The 19,868-nt window shown below is 49.5% G+C and overlaps 1 protein-coding gene across 1 annotated transcript in view; it reads left to right on the top strand.

The window, feature by feature from the left end:
* CEP350 (centrosomal protein 350) overlaps nucleotides 1-19,868 on the top strand; it is a 1,478,431-nt gene that overhangs the window by 465,139 nt on the left and 993,424 nt on the right. The window contains exon 14 of the mRNA XM_078643560.1: nucleotides 10,502-10,635. Coding sequence (XP_078499686.1) covers nucleotides 10,502-10,635 — 134 coding nt within the window. The remainder of the gene's footprint in view (nucleotides 1-10,501; nucleotides 10,636-19,868) is intronic.

Here is a 19,868-nt window from a genome sequence, read left to right as displayed (position 1 = left end):
GAGAGAGCACAGCACACTCTGGATGCTAAAAGGGCAGTAATGCATTACATAGAAAGAACTAAAGATCAACGGAGGACAAAGCAGTTCTTTGTGTCCTTTGCAAGCAGTTTCCTGGGAAGACCGGTAACAAAAGGCACCATCATACGATGGATTGCACAGACTATACAATTCTGCCACAAGCAGGCAGGCCAAGAACTACTAAGAGGGGCGCAAGCCCACTCTATCAGGAAAAAAGGAGCAACAATAGCCTTCCTGGCAAACACACCTATCCAAGACATTTGCCTGGCGACAGCATGGGCTTCAGTGCACACGTTCACTAAGCACTACTGTGTGGATATACAGATGAACAAGGAAGCACAAGTAGGACAAAAAGTGATTCAACATATAGTCAACAACCAACGCTAATCTTCCACCCAGCCGCCACAAACCTAACAAACCGCTGCAAAGTCTATGCACAGCATAGTGAATCCAGAAAGATTCACGCTGCAAAACGAATAGTTTCTGACCTGTCGGTGTAGTTTTGCAGCTTGAAGACTTTCTGGATTCACTAGCGAACCCACCCACCTCCGCCAGAAAGATGAGACAGGAGGAAGAGAAAAAACCCAAAATAATAATATTTAAGATAGAAAATTATATGTCCTTAAAATGGAAAAGAACTTTAGAAGAATGGAAAATGATAAACAAAGATGGCACAAAAACGAAAAAAAGAATTCGAAGATGGCGCCCAAAGGTGGGAGCTTCCGGAGAAAGCACGCCGACGTCACGGGAGGACACCAAATGGTGGGACGTCAACGCCCACCTGGGCTATGAATTTTTTTTTTAAAAAGAGAAAAAATACTACGATTCCGGACCCAACCACTAGACCGCGGAATAATGCACAGCATTGTGAATCCAGAAATTCTTCAAGCTGCAAAACTACACCGACAGGTAAGAAACTATTCGTTGAGCAGTAAGGCAGTATCAGAGGACAGTGTAAAGCATTTGATGTACACACTCAGTCAGCAAATGGTCTCACACACTCAAGAACTAAACTCTAGGCAAATTGTTTTGTATACAAAAATATATACTGGTTTTTTATTTTAGAACCACATGTGGGTATAAAAATACTTTCTCAGAATGAGATGCCACAGTTGAATACTTTTAATGAGCAATAGACTTTTGGATGCAATAGATAGTTGTTGCAATATGCAATATAAACTTAACACAATTATATCATTGTGCTCAATGAGAATTTTAAGCAAACTGCAATATCATTTACTTTACAAACGTTTTTCTTACTCAGGGCTGGATCCTGGATTCAGCCCTGGTGAATCTCCTGAAAACAGTTGAAGTAAATAGTTTTTGTTAAACAGGTGATTTTTAAGGAATAGTTGTATGTTGCAAAAATCGACACTTAAAAGAATTGCTGGCAAAAACCAGGCAATGTTATCCTAATGGGAAAAATCAGGTAATCAGAAAATCAGTTATTATCACTTTTTCTGGTCAGTGCTGGGTACTAAGATCCAGCACTGGGATCTCTCCTGGTAATAGGTGAGTAATTTCGTTTTCGTTGATCGGATGATTTTTTTTTTCACAACAAGTTTATTGACAAAGATGAGCACATGTAATAAGATGGACCCCCACAATCGGGAAGGCACCATCAGACATTCCGATACAATCAAGAAAATAGAATTGAGTATTCAGTCAACAATCATTGCAGCATAAGGTCATAAGAAACGATCATCTCTGTCTTTAACACTAAATTATCCACTCATCCCCAACTCCCGGATCCCTCCCCTGGATCCCACCCTAGCCCTATGCATGTGTGCATGGACGGTGTCGATGAAAATTCTCAAAGTGGTAAGTGTGTGTGTGGGGGGGGGGAACGGGGCCGTCCGGCCACAGGGAGTTAAAGATCTTCCTCTGGTTCCACTGGGGGGTCTAGCAACAGGTCCCTGTAGTCCGCCCATCTCTTCCATATCTTAAAGTGCTTACGGGGGCACCCTCGGGCCTCAAAGATCGGTCGTTCCAGACCCATGCAGAAGTCCATGCCAGCCTTCCACGCACACAGGGGGGGGGGTCTCACATCCTTCCATACCCGGGCTAGGTCTCTCTTGGCCACCACCAGCCCCAGGAGGAGCAGGTGTCTCTTGTACACATTGCCACCAACCCCCTCTAGAATATGTAGCAGCCCCAGACGGTGGGAACGAGGGAGGGTCCATCCCAACACTTCCGACAAGCAGTCCCATACACCTCTCCAGAAGCCAACCAATCTAGGACACGACCACAACGTGTGGATCAACGTACCCCTCTCCAGCCCGCATCTCAGACAGTCCGGGGACTCTATCAGTCCCGCCTTCCACAAACGCTCGCGGGTATAGTAGGCTCTGTGCAGGATTTTAAATTGGATTAAGCGGAATCGGACGGCAATGGCCGCACCCCTCGGGGATTCCAAGGCCTCACGCCAATCATCCTCATCCAGCTGACCCACGTCTACCTCCCAGGCCGCCTTCAGTGGAAGGAGGGTGGAGGAGCAATGGATGACCATTGTCTGGTAAATGCGTGAAACTTTTTTGTCACCCAGATCGCCCATGAATACCTTAGCCTCAATCGGGCTGAAGTCAGGAAGGGAGTCAATGCCGGTGAGACTGGGTAGCAGCGCATGCCGGAATTGCAAATATCGAAAAAATTGAGATTGGGGCATGTCAAACTCGGCGCTAAGGGCCTGAAAGGATTTGAGGGCTGTGCCAGACATCACTTGGCCTAATTGTGAAATACCAATTGCGTCCCAGCCATCAAAACCTGATAGCTTAGACAGTTCCGGTAACAAGCCGTTACGCCACAAGGGCGTCTCCGCGGTCAGTCTGCCCCACCAGCCCATGCGTCGCAGGGCCTGCCGCCACACCGCAAAGACAAGTTGTGTAACCCTCGGTAGAGATCGACGCAACCGGGGTGAATAGAGGATGGTGTGGAGCGAGTTGTCGCCCATCAAGGCACGTTCCAGGGCGTAGGCTGGGTCCTCGCCATTGCTATACCACCAGTCGTTTAGGATGAGGAGGTGTGCGGCTTGATAGTAGGACTGCAGATCTGACGTGGCCAAGCCTCCACCGTAGGTGGACAGAAAGCACGTACGTAACGCAACCCTGGCGGCCCCTCCGGCCCACAGGAAGCGGCCCAGCAGAGAATTGACCTGTCGAAACCACTGAGGTGGGACGGGATATGGGTGGTTCTGCAGCTGATACAAGAGGCGTGGTAGCGCCACCATCTTAAAAATGGCAGAGCGGCCAAAGATGGACAGGGGCATCCGAGACCAAGTCTTAACGTCCGACTGTACTTTCTCCCAGACCGGTATGAGATTATGATCCCAAGCAGTGGCTGCCGAGGCCGATAGAAACACGCCGAGATATTTCAGCCCGGTCGTAGCCACCCGCAGCCCCGAGGCCCAGGGGTCCGCCAAGGCGCCCCCTCCTAGCACCCACAATGTGGATTTATGAAGGTTCAGATAGAGGCCCGAGGCCTCCCCAAATTGTTGCATCACCTCCAGGACACGCGGGCCCGAGCGCTGCAAGTCGGTAAGAAAAAAGAGGACGTCATCCGCATACAGGGCTATTTTGTCAGACAGAGTGGCAGTCCATTGAAAGCCCTGTATCAGCGCATCCTGGCGCACTCTGGCAGCTAGGGGCTCCATGGCCAGTGCGAACAGGTAGGGGGAAAGAGGGCAACCCTGTCTGGTCCCGCGGCCGATACGGAACGTTTCGGACACAGCCCCGGCGACCCGCACCGAGGCCGTGATGTCGGTGTAGAGGAGCCGGACGTATGACAGAAAGACCGGGCCCAAGTTAAGGCCGCGCAGCAAGGCAAACAGGTATGACCAGCTGACAGAGTCAAAGGCCTTGTTAATGTCGGCCAGCAACAGCGCCGCCTGGTCCCCCAGAGTCTCAGCCGCGTCAATCGCCGCCTGAGCGCGACGGATGTTATGTCGCGTCGCCCTGTGTGGCATGAAACCTGCCTGATCAGGATGGACCAGGTCGGTGATAAGAGGAGCTAGGCGGTTCGCCAGGGCCTTGGCCAAAATCTTGGCCTCCACATTAATCAAAGAGATGGGCCTATATGAGTCATGACTGTCTGGGGGTCTGCCCGGCTTCAGGAAGACCACTATTTCGGCATGCCGCCAATCTGGGGGCAACACCCCTCTGGTACGCGCCGCTTCCAGCGCCCTGCGATAATAAGATCCAAGCTGAACATGGAACTTCTTGAAAAATTCGCTAGGATAGCCATTTGGGCCGGGGGCCTTGCCAGTGTTAAGTTGCCCTAAAGCATCCCCCAACTCCTCAGCTGTGAGGGGAGCATCCAGGGCCGTCTTAGTCTCATCAGATATCGGCACGGGCGGCAGCTCCTCAAGGAATCGGGCCAAGTCGCCATCCGACAACCGGTCACGCGGGGCATACTGGGCGGAGTAGTACACGGCAAAACTCGTAGCCAATTCATGTGGATCGGTTATAACCTCCCCACCATCATTCATGAGACCGGGCAGTAGGAGGGGTTGAAAGTGTTGTTGGCACAATCTATGCAGCATGGAGCAGGACTTGTCCCCCCATTGATATATCCTACTTCTGGTGGCCAGCCACGCCTGCTTGGCCTCATCCATCAGGAGGGACCCGTAGGTTTGCTGTGCTTGTAGCAGCAGGCGTAGCCCGATGGCATCACCACCCTCACGACTTTTTCGCTCCAGAGCCGTTACCCGTACAGCCGCCTCTGCAACCTGCTCTCGACGCTTCCGACGGGCCGCCGAGCACCATGCAATATCTGCTCCCCGTATAGTAGGCTTCATGGCCTCCCACACCATCTCCACATCAGCACCCTCCACTAGATTTTCCCGCCAGAAATGGTCAATTGTTTCACGTAAATGATTAGCATATGGCGGCTGAAGGAGATGCCACGAGGACATCCTCCATCGAAACGGCTGTCTTTTCCGAAGGAGTTCCAGTCCAATCGAGACGGGGGAATGGTCGGACAGGCCTCTCGGTAAAATGTCCGCGCCCTTCACCCTGCTCAAATAATCCCGAGGCACAAACACGCAGTCGAGCCTCGAAAAGGAGCCGTGTACAGCCGAGACATAAGTATAGTCCCGGGCCGTGGGGTGCATATGTCGCCACACATCAACCCAGCCCAACCCCTCACTCATTGCACGCAGTCTGGAGGGCGAAGGGGAGGGGGGCGGGAGCTCAGATCCCCCAAGACGCCTCTGGCGATCCACGCTTACATTCAGCACATCATTCCAATCTCCCCCAATCACTGCTAAGGGTCCCGAGATGTCCTCCCATACAGCAAACAGTCTCTCGGCTAAGGCCCATTGGAGTGGGGGGGGGGCGTAAACACTGCCAAACACCACCGACTCCGCACCCACCTTGCCCTTAATAAACAGGTAACGACCCTGAGGATCCACCCACTGCTTCTCGTGGATATAAGCCACCCTGCGGTGAAGCAATATGGCGACTCCCCTGGACCCCCTGGAGAACCCGGCGTGGAAGACCTGTTGATATCCAAATCTCTGTAGGCCCAGAGCCTTTGTACCCATCATGTGTGTTTCTTGAAGTAGAAGGACATCTGCAGCCTCATTTTTCCCCCAGCGTAACACAGCCCCACGTTTGATTTTATCTAAAAGCCCCCTGACATTCCACGTAATCACTCGTATAGTATCTATAGGAAGTCTATGAGCCGGTTCAGCCATGGTCCAGTAAGATCCAACACCCGAGCCCTCCATTCCCGCGCCACCCACCACACATCATATGGAACATCGTAGCAACCCACACATGCATTGCCCTGTCAACCCCAAGGACAACGGTCCCCAACCCCACGGTCCCGCAACCCCAAACAGTCCCCGTCCCCAACTCAGCGGCCCTAACCCCGACTGCCCTCATCCCGCCACCCCCAACCCTATACCTCAAAGAACCTTGAAGTACCTGTCGCGGCATGGGTGGTCCCGAGACCAGAACATAGGGCCCGGGCCCACCCATACCAATGGATCCCAACATTCCCAACCGGAACAAGAAGCTTACTCCCCCTCCCACAGAGTCTCTCTCTCTAAAGGGAGAGTGGTAGCCACCATCACGTAGTCCCCGACCCCCCACCCCACAGCCCCATTCTCAATTAGAGGACAGACAAGGTACTGCCCCATGGCGGTAACAGTGCCGGGCAGTCATCAAGGCCCAGACGACTCGATGAGTCCAATCAGAAGTCACAGCCGTGACAGTAGAGATGGAAAGGCAGGGCCTTGGAATGTTTCAGTGGTCTGTCCCAGAGTGTTCGGAGTCTTCGGTCCTGCCACTGGTCTGCGTGCCATCAACTGAGGCCGCACGTCTGCGCGATTTGGATCGCTTGGTTCGGCCCCTCCTCCTCGACGTCTGGTCTCGCTGAGCCCGAGGTGAGCCCTCTGGAGAGCCCGGATTGAGCCCCGGTTGCGAGTTTGGTCTAACCCGCACCGTTTCATCCGTCCATTTGAAGAGGTCTTCCGGCGTATCAAAAAACAATGTCCGCGATTGAAATATCACCCTCAGGCGTGCCGGATACAACAGGGAATATTGGAGCTTAAGACCCCTCAATTTCGCCTTGGCGGCCATGAAGGAATGACGCTGCTGTTGCACCATTTTGGTATAGTCAGGGAAAATCATTATCTTATGATTTTCATAGAGGAGGGCGTCCCTGTTTCTAGCTTCCTTCAACACAGCATCTCTGTCATGGTAATTTAGTAGTCTGGCGATCACCGCCCTAGGCCGCTCGCCCTCAGGTGGCCTTTGCGTCAGGGCGCGATGAGCTCTCTCGATGACGAAGCAAGTGGACAGCGTCCCTGGGGGCATCCACGATTCCAGCCACTGTGCGAGGAAGAGCTCCACGTTGCCCTTCTCACAGCGCTCCGGAAAGCCAACAAAGCGGAGGTTGTTGCGGCGCGCCCGCCCTTCGGCATCTTCCACCCGGAGCGCCGTGATTCGCTGCGCTGATTCCATCGCCGCCATTCTCTTTTTAAGGGTAGTCACATCTTTCTCCACTACCGTTACCCTGGATTCGGTTTCTGTGATGCGCGCCACGGCGTTCCTCAGGTCTTGGCGTAATAGGGTGACATCTGCGCCCACTGCCCCGATCTTGGCGTCTAGCATGTCCCTCGAGTGAGTTATGGCCGCCATAAGGGCTGCATTGTCTGGCCCCCCTCCAGGCGGAGCACCCCCGGATGAGCCAGCGCCCCCACTGGGCCCGGTGAATTTGTCGATAGTCACTTGCTTGGCGGGGCCACCACCTCCCCTGGTCATGGCTGCGGAGGGCCAAAAAGCAAAAGGAAAACTCACGATGGAAGGAGGCGCCGAGCCACGACCGCTCCCGCCAAGGTCTATGGAGGGCAAGGGAGGACAACGTCCGGCCCCGAGGCAGGTCTCGGCGGATCCGTCTCAAAGCGGCCCAATGACTCGGTCAGGACGCGGCCGGCTCCAGTGACCGCCAAGGAGCAGGGTCGCCTCCGAGCCGCAGCCCCCCCCAGAAGGGTGGACAATTACGGAGGGCAAGGGAGGACAGTGTCCGGCCCCGACGCAGGTCCCGGTTGGTCCGTCTCGAAGCAACCCAACGACCCGGTCAGGACGCGGCCGGTCCCAGCGTCCGCCAAGGAGCAGGGTCACCTCTGAGCAGCAGCCCCCCCCAGAAGGGTGGATAGTTATCGTTTACGTCGCACCAGAGCGCTGGCGTCTCCCTCGGCCAGGGGGGGGGGGGGGGGGGGCACTACTCACGGCTGCCGCTAGAGTCTCCACTGTCCGCCCACGTCGAGGGTCAAGCACCGCCGTCCAGGAGTATCAGGGCGCCCGACCTCCGCCTCGTCTGCAGGATTCGGCCAGTACTGGGCCGCGAAAATCGGGCCCCCGGCTGCGCCTGGGTCACCAGGCCTCTCCAGCCGATCTCGGTCGACCGCTGCCCCGGCTCCTCCTCCGTGTAGGTCTGGGCCCCGGCAGAGGGAGCACAGAGACTCTCCCGCGTTTCCAGCCCCTCGGGTCTCCGGGCGTCGCGGCCGTCACCAGGCCCGGCGATGCACCGCTCCCCGGCCGGGGAGCGCCAAAATCGAGGTCCCGGCTGCACTTCCGCCCACCAGGCCGCACCTCGCACCTCGGGGCTCCGTCCCGTTCCGGGACGCCGGACCTCCGCTGGGCACACCGGAGGAGTCCAGGTGTTCTCGGCAGTCACCGCCCCGTTGTGGCTGTGGGTTCTGGGGTCGGGGACCAGGATATCAGGAAGGATTAATGGCGGGCCGGCGGGAGCTCTAGCAAGCTGCGACCGCCATCTCCGCTAGCGTAGCCACGCCCCTGATCGGATGATTTTTAGTGAATATTTCAAAGTTTCAAAACTCGACACTTGGAAGAATTTCCAAGTGAAAACCAGTCCATGTTACCCTAAGGAGAAAATTTAAGTTATTGGCATTCAGGAAAGTATTCGACTGGCAGAGTTAAGGTTCTGGGGTAAGACTCGGTGGTCTCCCAGGTTCAGGTTGGTACTGTAGTTACACCCTCAGCGGCACAGGGGCAGCCGGGTGCAGAGAGAGTAGGCCCAATGTTAGCCCATGGCAGGTAGGGGGCCTTTTGGTTGGTGGCTGCTAGCATGCCGGCCACATGGCTGTGGGACCGGAGCTCCTGGTAACTTGCTCAGGGCAAGTGGGGAAGTCTAGCAGAACAGATGGTGCACTCCCAGCGACACTGGGGCGGCTGGGTGCAAGGTGCTTTTGGGCCATCGGGCGCCCAATGGATTTCAATGGAAAAAGCTGCGTGACGAACAAAGGCTGCAAGCTCGGGGCGGTGATTCTTCAGCTGCGACCACCACTTCGAGGGGTAAGTTGGGAAGCTGTAGGTTGGGTAGACACCTAGGAGTTGGGCACAGGGGGCCGCGGGGCGCCGGGTGCAGGGGCGTCTTTAGGCATTGGGAAATCTTACCCTCTGCTGGTCGCGGTTGGGGGGGGTCCCTGATGTTGAGGCTGCAGGCGTTGACCGGAGCGTCGAGGGGAGTCCTTGGGTGCTGGATTCTTGGTCGCCGGGGGGACGTCCTCATGGTCTTTGTTCACTCGGGCATGGGCCAGGCTCGGCGGTTGCAGAGTGTGCTGGATTCGCAGTTCCTGTTCGGCAACAGGAGGTGTAGATGTTTGAGCAGAACCACTGCTCTTGGAAGTCCCAGTCTGTAGTTGAGCAAGGCAGTCAGGTCCTCCGGGATTTTTTGAGGTTGCTGACCACAGGAGACGCCGGGGTTTAGAAAGAGCAGGTTCGAGGGTCGACAGGCCGGTAGGGCTGGGGCCAAGTCAGTTGGTGTTCTCCTCTTGTTAGCAGCTGCAGGGCAGGTCTTCTTTCTTCTTGTTCTTCCTGTAGTTTCGGAATCGGGTTCTGAGGAAGGAAGGTTCAAGGTGCCCCTAAATACTAAATTTAGGGGCGTTTACAGGTAGGTAAGGGCAGGGACCAATGGGTCCCTTCCCTGGGGTGGGTACACCCCCCTATTATGCCACTCTCCAGTCGGAGGGGGGCAGGAGCCTGTCCCTGGTTGGCTGGGTCCTCCCATCCTCAAGATGGCGGGGACTCGAGGTTGTGCTTCACCTCGCCTCCCCCACCCTAGGGGTGGAATTGGCAGAGGTGGGCACACCTCTCTTCCTCACTTTGTTTTTCCCGCCGGGTAACCCGCTAAAAGTGGGGGGTAGAACTAGTGGGGCCCAGTTGCTGAGTACAGCAAGTGGTCTGTTGAAGCTCACAAAGGCGGTATGTCTTTGAAGCTTCTCCTTCGTGAACCCTGCCCATCCTGGGGAGGAGGCTTGGCACCTCGTCCCAGGATGTGCATTGTTTCAGGCCCCCAAGAGCGGCAAGCTCTCGACCCAGGGGTCCAGAAACATGTCTGGGGGTGGCAGCCTCTGGTTTTATTTTGCCATGTCGAGTTGGCAGTGTTAACGCTGCCTGACTAGTCTGCAGTAGCAGACCTAGAGTTACATTGTCACTGTAGTGGTGACACAATTAAGTGCTGCAGCCCAATAGTGACATTTAACATGGGGCGTAGAGGCTTGTTAAATAAGCCATCCAGGTATTAGTCAGTTGCACACATACTTTGGAGGTTGGAGTACATGAATTGGGGCCTGCACAGCAGGGCCTAGTGCACTACAGAATAGAAACACCATCTGTCCAAAAACCGCATGTTATGGTGATCATACAAAATGAGGTCCTTCCCTATATTGACCAAGTATATGTGACCATCTGCTTGTCCTCCTTAGCCCTCAATTGAACACCTCCCTAATCACATCATACTCAGTTTCCTTATTCTGTTGATCAATGAAGATTTACTTTTCTGCTTTCATGGTCTCTTTTCTCTACATGCTTGCATCATCTCTGTGCTTTCTCTGCTTTAATGAAATTGCCTCATCTTTCCAGCTTGTATTTCATCTTTGTCATTTGTATCTGTGAACCTGTTACAGTGAAGTATGTACTGAAGCTGCAAGTCTTAATGTGCAATCTCTCATTTTCAGTGGCGAAAGCAGCAATTCTAGCGTTCTGGAAGAGCTTCCCATTAGGACTTCTACATCCCAGAATTCTTCTAATGTTCAGTCTGGAAGGTCCACTCGCTCCTCCGTCTCTTCCAAGAAGAAAGTTGGAACAGAAAGTAAGTAGAAAGCACAGGTGCTTCTCTGGGTTTAATGGTCGTTTTTAATTTTCATATATTATTCCCCGCTTGCCCAGATTATTCACTTTTTGCTTTTTAAGAGTTTTATAATTGTTATTGAATTAGCACGCATGCATGTCTTCGACAGAGAGCAGCAGATATTTACTTAATTTCTTCACAGTGATATGGAACAAATGTCTCTCTCCTGGCAGTGGTGAGCAAAAGCTGATCAGTGTGATTCTTCTTAAAGGATGTCCTATGCATTGCAGAATTCTCATCTCTGCCCCCAAATCTTGCTCTTTTGCATCAAGCAAGCTTAACATGTTTGAGTCATTCCCTGTGGTCAACTGGGAGCACCGATTATACAATTTTGATGGCACTAAGAAAAAAAAATCCATTTAAAAAGCCAAATGAAATCTCCCTTTAGCAGCACAGTTGTCTGTTTGAAGCCCAGCACAACTTCAGTCAATGAGGTTGAAGCTCCACAGACTCTACGTCCCCTGGAGGACACCTTATTTCAGATTTCTACTTGTTTTGCATGGAAGGAAATCCCCACAGAACTTTGCTCAGTATTTATTAGTTTGCTCTAAAAAACAGTGAATTCCTAATTTTCCTTTTTGGCATTTCCCCACAGGAGATTGAGGCTCTTGTAATGTAGTGCAACAGAAAGATACTTTATCCCTTTGACCAGGACTAATCTCCTAATGAGTCCTTGGTCAGAACGTGTGTTTTGTGGAAAAAAGCGACTATACTCAGAAGACATCCCCAACACACACACCCCAGAGGTCAAAAAGACACATAAGCAGCCTTTGCATGGAAACCTTGGTAAAATCTGTGAAGACACCTATGGCTACCTAATTACAAAAAGGGGGTGGTGATGGACAGAGTATCTGAGTTAATCAGAACACTCCTACCCAGTCAACAGATCAGGGCTTGATCCATCACCGTTTTTTAGCTCACTGCACCATCCCAGTTCAGAACCTGGCTATATGCAAATTAGCCTGTCCCTGGCCCAGTGCATCATGGGAACAGGGCAGACCAAACTACCAAGCCAATTCTTCACTGGAAAGGAAACAAGCTTCCGGGGACCGGTTTCTGGCATTACAGCCGTCTTCGGCCCGGCTTGCTTGAATCCTGATGGTGCAATGAGCAAGGGACCTATGGCTACCTGACATGAAACTTAATCTGCCAATGATGATTCCCTCTTTGACCTCCCAGAAACATTTATGCTTTTTATTTTCTATTATTGAATAATAACAATACAATAACATTGGATATTCAATGAACACAGTGCATTTGTACAATTGTGATTATATCTTCACAAAGGACCAATATCCCTGCATTATTCCATACACTCAGCCGCATTTCGAACGCCCATTTCCACATTATTCTTCTTTCTGTGGGGAAGAGTCATTGAAAGGTGTACATATCATCCCTTTACTTTTTTTCCATGCCCCCCAGATCTTGGACCATTTTGTGGGCATCCTCTCCCTTCATATAACACCCTCTCCACCTGCATGCAGCAATCCATGTCTGTCTCCCAATCTCGGAATTTAAGCCCAGGGACTCACCTCCAGGTTCTTGCAATATTGCGCTTAGCGACCACACATCCAAGGGAAACCAAAGTTATCTCCCTTGCAGTAAGGTCTGTTGCATCCCACTCGTTGAGGAGGCACCATCGGGCGAGACCTCCACTTGCTAACATTTTCGTTGTTATTTCCCCCCAGTGTGTCTGGAGAATCACACATTCCCACCATTGGTGTATAAACGTTCCCACCTGACCACACCTCCTAGGGCACAGTGAAGAGCTTAGAGTACCCATTTTAACTAACGCTGTACTGGTGTAATATGCTCTATGTAAAAGCTTAAGTTGTATTAATTTAAACTGGGAACGGATCGCCACTTCCCGGGGGGATGCCAGTGCCTCTTGCCACTCTTCATCACTCATAACACCCACATCTTCTATCCATTTTGAGCGTATTTTACCCAATGTGTCAGGTGTATTGTTTAGTATCTTCCTGTAAGTCAATGAAATCGCCTTCTCCCTTAGATAGTCATCAAGAAGTCTGTCCTCCAGGGGCGAAGAGGCCGGGTGTTCAGTACCTCTGGGGACTGCCCTTTGTATTACGTTGCGTACCTGAAGGTAACGAAAAGTTTCCCCTACACCTAGTTCGTAGTCCCTTTAGAGGTCACTGACGTAAACAATCTTCCCCCTGCTCACAAATCACCCTCCTTCGAAAGACCAATCCAGTCCCATTTGTCGAATCCTGGACATTTTGCCAACAGCCCCAGTCAGACTGTCTCCGAAAGTGGAGTGGTCTGTGTTATTGTATTTTTCTACCCCAATGCGGTCGTTGCCGTATGCCATAAAGTGACTGTAATTGAGATTGGTGTATACTTTGGCATATTCCCCCCTGTAAATTGCTCTCAAATAATTCCCAGGAGTCATATTATGTCTGTCCATCCTGTTGGCTGGTTCTGTTACTGGCCAGTGTACCCAGTGATTGGTGATGAGACATAGACAAAGCGAGAAGTGCCATCATTTTATACAAGGAAGCTCTACCCAGCAACCTGAGGGGCAGGGTCTTCCAATGCTGCACGTCGTCTTGTAGTCGACACAGTGTGGGGGCTAGGTTTTATAGTAAAATATAGTAGGTTCTACAGTGACGTACATCCCTAAATATCGAAATCCTTCAATAACTATCCTAGCTCCACAACTACTGGGAAGATTGGAGCACTCCCTGCACAAAATATATATGAGCGATTTATTCCAGTTGATGGTGTACCCTGAGTACTTTTGGAAGAGGGTAAATCTGTGTAAGATTCTGTGTATTGAGAAATATGGTTTGGCCAAATAGAGCAAAATATCATCGGCGTATAGGGAGATTCTATCTTCCCACTCCACGGTCCAATTGAATCCCCTGATAAGGGGGTACCCTCTAATCCAGATTGACAGAGGTTCTAAAACTAATGCAAAAATTTGTGGAGATAGTGGGCAGCCCTGTCTTGTCCCCTTCTGTAGCTTAAAAACTGCTGACCGTCCACCATTCACTCTGATTTGTGCAAGGGTCCCAGAGTAGAGGAGCCGTACCCATGACAAGGATTGACCTCCTAATCCAAACCTTTGAAGCGTCGCAAACAGGAAGGGCCCTTCGACCATTTTGAATGCCATTTTGGCATCTAGGGACATTATCACTGCCTCTTTTCTAATAGTCCCAGCTCTAGCCCTGATACCATTAAGACACCACAGGTTGAGCGCAGTATTCCTGCCTGGCATAAAGCTGGATTGATCTGGGTAGATCAGTTTGCGAAGCAGGGGAGACAGACTTGTGTATAGAATTTTGGCCAGTATTTTAACCTCTGGATTTAACAGGGATATAGCCGATAAGAGCCACAGTGCCCGGGAGGTTTCCCTTTTTTGTGCATCACCACAATATTGGCCAGTCTCTGAGTTTCGGGCAGGATACCGTTTGCTACACTTTCTTCATACATTTTTACCAGGCATTTGTTTTATAGATTTCAATTGGAAGATCACTCGGGCCATTGCTTTCCCGGATTGTAGCGCCCCAATCGCCTTGGTCACTTCTTCATTAATCAAGGCTTAATCTAAATCTTCTATATCCATGTTTTCTAGGGTAGGAAGTTTGAGAGTGGCCAAAAACTTCTGTGCCTCGTTGTAATTGGAAGCCCCAGTTGGCGTATAAATCTGTTTAAAATGTTCTGCAAAAGCTTCCGCTATGCCTTGCCTGTCTTTAAGTAGAGTCCCATCTCTTGTCTTAATCTCAAATACCCATCTAGTCGCCTTTTCTCGTTTGTCCAACCATGCCAACAATTTACCCGCCTTATCACCAATCTCAAAAAATCAATAATGAGTAGCACGGTATTGAGCTTTAGCCGTTTCTTCAGCAGTATCCTTATAGATAGGCTGTCCTGTTTTCAGTTTCTATTTTTGGTAAATTCTGGTGGTTTTTTTTCAGTGTTTTCAATATCTTAAAAAACAGCTGTTATCAGTGGTTACACATTTTCACGCCTCTAAAAACAACAGAAAAAGTGTTTTCCGGTGTTTATGGAACGTTTTGCTTTTATCATTGCTTGCTTTCTGCACTGAAAAAACATGGTATATAGACAGTGTACGTATAGTGTATATGAGGTCTAAAGAGGTTTTTGCAAATTAATCTTATTGTAGTACACCATACAATACTTCTTCAGTGAGTCTTTGGTCATGTGCGCTCGCGCTTTCCTTCCCATGTAAACTTCTGTGAAAAGGCCCTCTCAGCATTTATAGCCCCTTGGGCTGAGAACCGTCAGCTAAGGGGCAGAGTTGGGATGACTCTTTCTTTGATTCCACATAAAGCACAAAATGATAAATATTTGCGTTTTAGTTCCTGGGCATAAGAAAACAGTGCACCAGAATGGACTAAAAAGTCAATAGCATCCCTCATTAACTCTGAAGATTGTAAAGATGCTTTCAGTATACCATCTAACAAGTGGCAAGGATCTCCTACAGGGAATCACTTCAGCTCGGGAATCAATTTTGACAGGTCATCACACATTTTTAATATACGTAGCTGAATCACTACAAATACAAACAATATCACTTTAATCTTTGTTGAACTTGGAAAGAACCTTTTTCGCAGAGCATAACAAGGGACACTGCGTTCCATGTTTTCCAAGTATGGTATCACGTTTTCACCACTATCCCAGATGCTTGGTTATATACATACTTGTCGCTATACCTTGCATTTAATGTTTAAAGTCTGAGGTGTTGGCAATTCACCTACTATCAATACTGACCCACTAGAAACTATGGTCTGATATATTAACGGTTTTTTCCCATTCTTTGTGGGCAAATGTGATGACACATATTAGGAAAGATTTTTATGAAACTAGCTATTTTACCTATCAGTGAAAGAATCAAATGCAGCCAAAATATCAAATGTGAGTTTGATATGTCCTGATTCTCTACAGTTTATAAAATAATTAAACTAAACCTAAAACGTGAAACTAAACCCTGCATCTTTAGACCAAAGGCCATAATTTGAAAAAAGTAAATGGAAGAAGAAACAATATTTTAGTGGCATCCCTAAAGAACGAAATTCAAGCAGAATAATGTTGGTCAGTCTTTCTTACTGCTAGCTTGTATAACAAAGTTACATTTTATTGACCCCTTCAGTAAGAACAAAATGACTCTTTCACTTTCTTTTTCCTTTCTTTGAATGGCATTTAGTTTGTGGTTGTGCAGGTGTTTTTTCAGTGTTTATATGTTTTCACCGGTGAGGGCTATTTTTCTTTCAGTGGGGTTTTATTAGTTATTATAGGTTTAAACCTAAAACTCCACAGCCTACTTATAGTCTTTCTGATTCATCTGCAATCTATGTTTAGTATCTGGGGAGTTTGATATTATTAAATCATGCTCCAGTTGGCCAATTTCTCTTTCTACTTCATGCATTTGCTTTCTTTTTTCCTTCTTATGTCCAGCGATCGCTGAAACTCCCTGCCCTCTTACTACTGTCTTATGTGCCTCCCACAACGTTACGGCTGAATCCACTGACCCTTCATTCTCTTTAAAGTGGTTTGTGGTAGCCTCAATAAGACGCTCCAGTTATGGTCACCCCCACTTTTTGCTGTGATTCTCTGGTTTTTCGACTTTAATGTGGCTGTGGGCCTGCTAATCAGACCCACAGCCCAGCAGTTCTCTCTCTAAATTGATACCATGCACTTTAGGTGACTACCAGATTGGTTACTGGGTCACCCTTGTGAGCCCCTGTATAGTGTACCATAGGTACCCAGGGCATAGGTGCACCCTAGGCCTACCACGGGCTGCAGCATGTATTGTGCCACCCCTGGTTTGCCTTCCAAACTGACACCACAGGTCTGTTCACACAGCCTGGGTAAGGTGGTGTAATCACCCCTTACTTAGATATAGTATACCTATATCTACCTTTACATATAGACACATATACACCTATAAGCCACACCTATGGTAGGCCGCGACAATCCTGGAGGCAGAGTGCTTGGTTTTATGTGAGAGGGTGCCCTAGCATGAGCTGAGCCCCTCTGCAGCTTTCGGAACCATCTCCTTATAGCTGTTCTATGATATAGCCATACCATATATTCTTAAGTGCATTATAATCCTCGAGGTTAATGCTAACTTTGGTTTGGCTTTATCAAAACATGTTGTGTAAGTTGTCAAACACTTTGGACTACTACCTTTGGAATACTACCCCCCCATCCCCCGCCAATTTTGGCAGCGGGGGTAGCATTTCACCCTTCTAGAGGGAAAAAACATGTAAGTAACTGCTTTACCCGGTTAAAGTTAAACAGAGCCTCAGCATCACAAAATGGATGCTGCTGCCACAGACAGGAATTAGACCTCCTGTTGCTGGGAGAAATTCCATCAAGGGCTGCCTGGACAATAGGTTTTCTGTCCAGGGAGGTGCCAGCACCTCCCCAGACATGGGGTTTTGTGTATTGGGGCAGGGAGGGCTGCATTCAGTGAATGCATCTAGACACTGCCTGGGGCACACAAGGTGCTCCATGCATAGCCCGGTTCAAACCAGTTGCTGGGGCACTCCAGCCCCAGCTCTGGCTTGAAACTGGACAAAGGGAAAGGGGTGTTACCACCCCCTTCTCAGGTCCACCCATAGGAGGGACCTAGTCAGGTAATCCAGCCCCCATCCTTAGTTGTAAGTATAGGAGCTGTGTCCCCAGGACTTTAGATTATCCTGGAACGAAACTTTGATACAGAACTCTTGGACCTTCGACATTATATTCTGACTAGAAGACGGAAGACATCTCCCTTGTGGTCAAGGAGTGACCACCCTGTTCAAACAGGCACCAACAGCAACTTTGCCGTTCTGCAGTTTCAGGGCTCCCGCCGGAACCCGAAGACTCTGCGACTCAAGAACTGGACTTCCAGACTTCTCTGACCCGACCCACATCCACAGCAAAGCTGAGACCTGTGGCGGACACGAGAGACGTGGGACTGGACATCTTGGCCATCCTGTATTTTGCTACCTGCACTCCTTTCCTGAAGCCTCAGTAAGTTGTGCATTGGGGTACGAGAAGCCCCAGCCTGAGCATCATTTGAACCGAAGCCCAGGCCCCCACACTCCGTGAGTGTCCCGTGGGCCCCGCCTTTACATTTGTGCTTGACGCGTCTTCCCGGCTCCTTGCCCGTTGGCTAGTGAGCCCCCTGAAGTCGCCATGTTGAATCAGACTTACGATCCTGGTTGCTCCAGGCTTGCTCCAGCTTCCCTGGAAAGGAGAAGCGCCACAGACCTTGCTGGTCTGCAACAGAGCCAGTCTCAGCATCCTGCGTGGGTTGCAGTTGTTAAGGCTTGATGGGTCCAATCCGGATACCGACGCTGCAGTCATCTAGATCCATCGTGGGACAGATCAAATTCAGCTCCTGGTCATCGTCGATGCCTCCTGGACCTCGTGGCTGAAGAGAGAAACTCACCTTCACCTTGAAAGCACCCAACATCGCCTGGTTCCTTCCTGGCCACTGGCTAGTGACCCAGACTCTGTCCCCTCTGCTTTCAGGTACTTCACATCTCCGATCCACCCTTTGAGCCACCCGGACACTTTTCCTCTGGTCACCTGCAGCACTTCTTTGCAGCTCTCCATAGAGAACGACGACGAAACCCGACACGAAAAAAACACCTATGCCCCCGGCTTCCCTCGGTGAGGTAACTTGAGTACTTCGGTGCTCCTGTGGGTCTTGACTCTCGAAGTGTCCTAGTTTAAAAGGGTTCCATCCAAGTCCATCCGGAAGTGTCCTTAATCCTTAACGTTGTAACTTTTACGAACACCATAGAAAGTCAATGGGAATCCGCACCTGTGTTTAGACACTGCACGCGACTCCCGTGGGTCTCCTACTTCCTAACAACTGGTTGTTTAGTGTAGCCCCAGCGATTCTACAGGCCCTAGGCCTGCTTTCTAACTCTCACGTGGTACTTATACCACTTACTTAGTATGGTTTGTGAGGCCCCTAGATTGGGAAAAGAGAATGGCACTGGGCAAAGGTGCCGCTGATAACTGAGTGCTGCAGCTGTATCATAGCTTAATGTGCAGAAAAGAGTATGACAATCTTGTATTTGATCAAAAATATATCTTTTTTAATTTTTCTTTTATCAAAATTCAAAACAGATAATTTAATTATTTCCACATATTCAGAAAATTATTTCAGACAATCTAAAAAGACAAGTAATTTTTATATGTATGCATATTTAGTCTTGTATGTCCACAAACCTAGCCTTTACTCAGCACTGTTATCAATTGTAAATCAGAACAACATAAGAAGAGTATTGACGTTGTACACAAATATCACCAACGCGTTTCGGTGTTGAACCTTCCTCAGGGTGATTTTAATAGTGACATACAGAGAGATATAAATATCCTGCAGTTGCTTGTGTATGCTACCTTCTACTTCAAGAGATCTGCTGACTGACGAAATATGACTATCCTCAACTTATCTGGGCTATGATGACCCACTCTAACTGTACTCTTAGTTGAATCTTGAAGGAATTCTATGATTGTGTTGCTGAAAAACCATGTTACAGTCCTAAAGGACGTAAGGGATAACCCAGGGCTGGTAAAAAACACGGCCTGTCAGAAAGGCTCTAGATGAGGCTCCTCTGACGTTGACGAGCACAGTCCTCCAAAGGGTGTGACCTATATATTATAGATTAAGCGGCCCAAATGTAAATCCAAGACATGATCTCAGTTCAGTTGACAAGGAGTTAGAAGGGTTTCACCGGACGGTGATGAATAATGATGAATGTGGTTCGAGGCAATATATAGCCTATATATTATAGATTAAGCGACCCAGATGTGGCTCCAAGACATGATCTCAGTTAAGTTGACAAGGCGTTAAAAGGGATGCACCGGATGATGATGAATACTGATGAATATAGTTAGTGGCAATATATAGCCAGCGTCTCGTAAATCTTGAAGACCGCTTATGTCGGATGCCGGATACGGTGAAAAAGAAGTAACAGATGTGATTGTGAGGCCCCTAGGGCATAACGTATACTGTGCAACTTATAGTATATTAATTGTGTGACTTGTATTGAATTTTTACCTCTGACCTCATAAAGAGTGCAGAGGGGTTGTGTTTGGATTAAATACATATATATTTGATATATACCTTGTGTGTGTCCTTTCATTTCGTATTCAAGGGATTATATATGCTACCACTAGGATAGCTTTCTATAAGGTTAACTTTACAA

Source organism: Lissotriton helveticus, chromosome 1_1 (genome assembly GCF_964261635.1).
Source record: "Lissotriton helveticus chromosome 1_1, aLisHel1.1, whole genome shotgun sequence".
In the NCBI taxonomy this organism is placed as follows: Eukaryota; Metazoa; Chordata; class Amphibia; order Caudata; family Salamandridae; genus Lissotriton; species Lissotriton helveticus.
The sequence above is the reverse complement of the archived record's forward strand: the minus strand, read 5'-3'. Positions and strand labels throughout refer to the sequence as shown.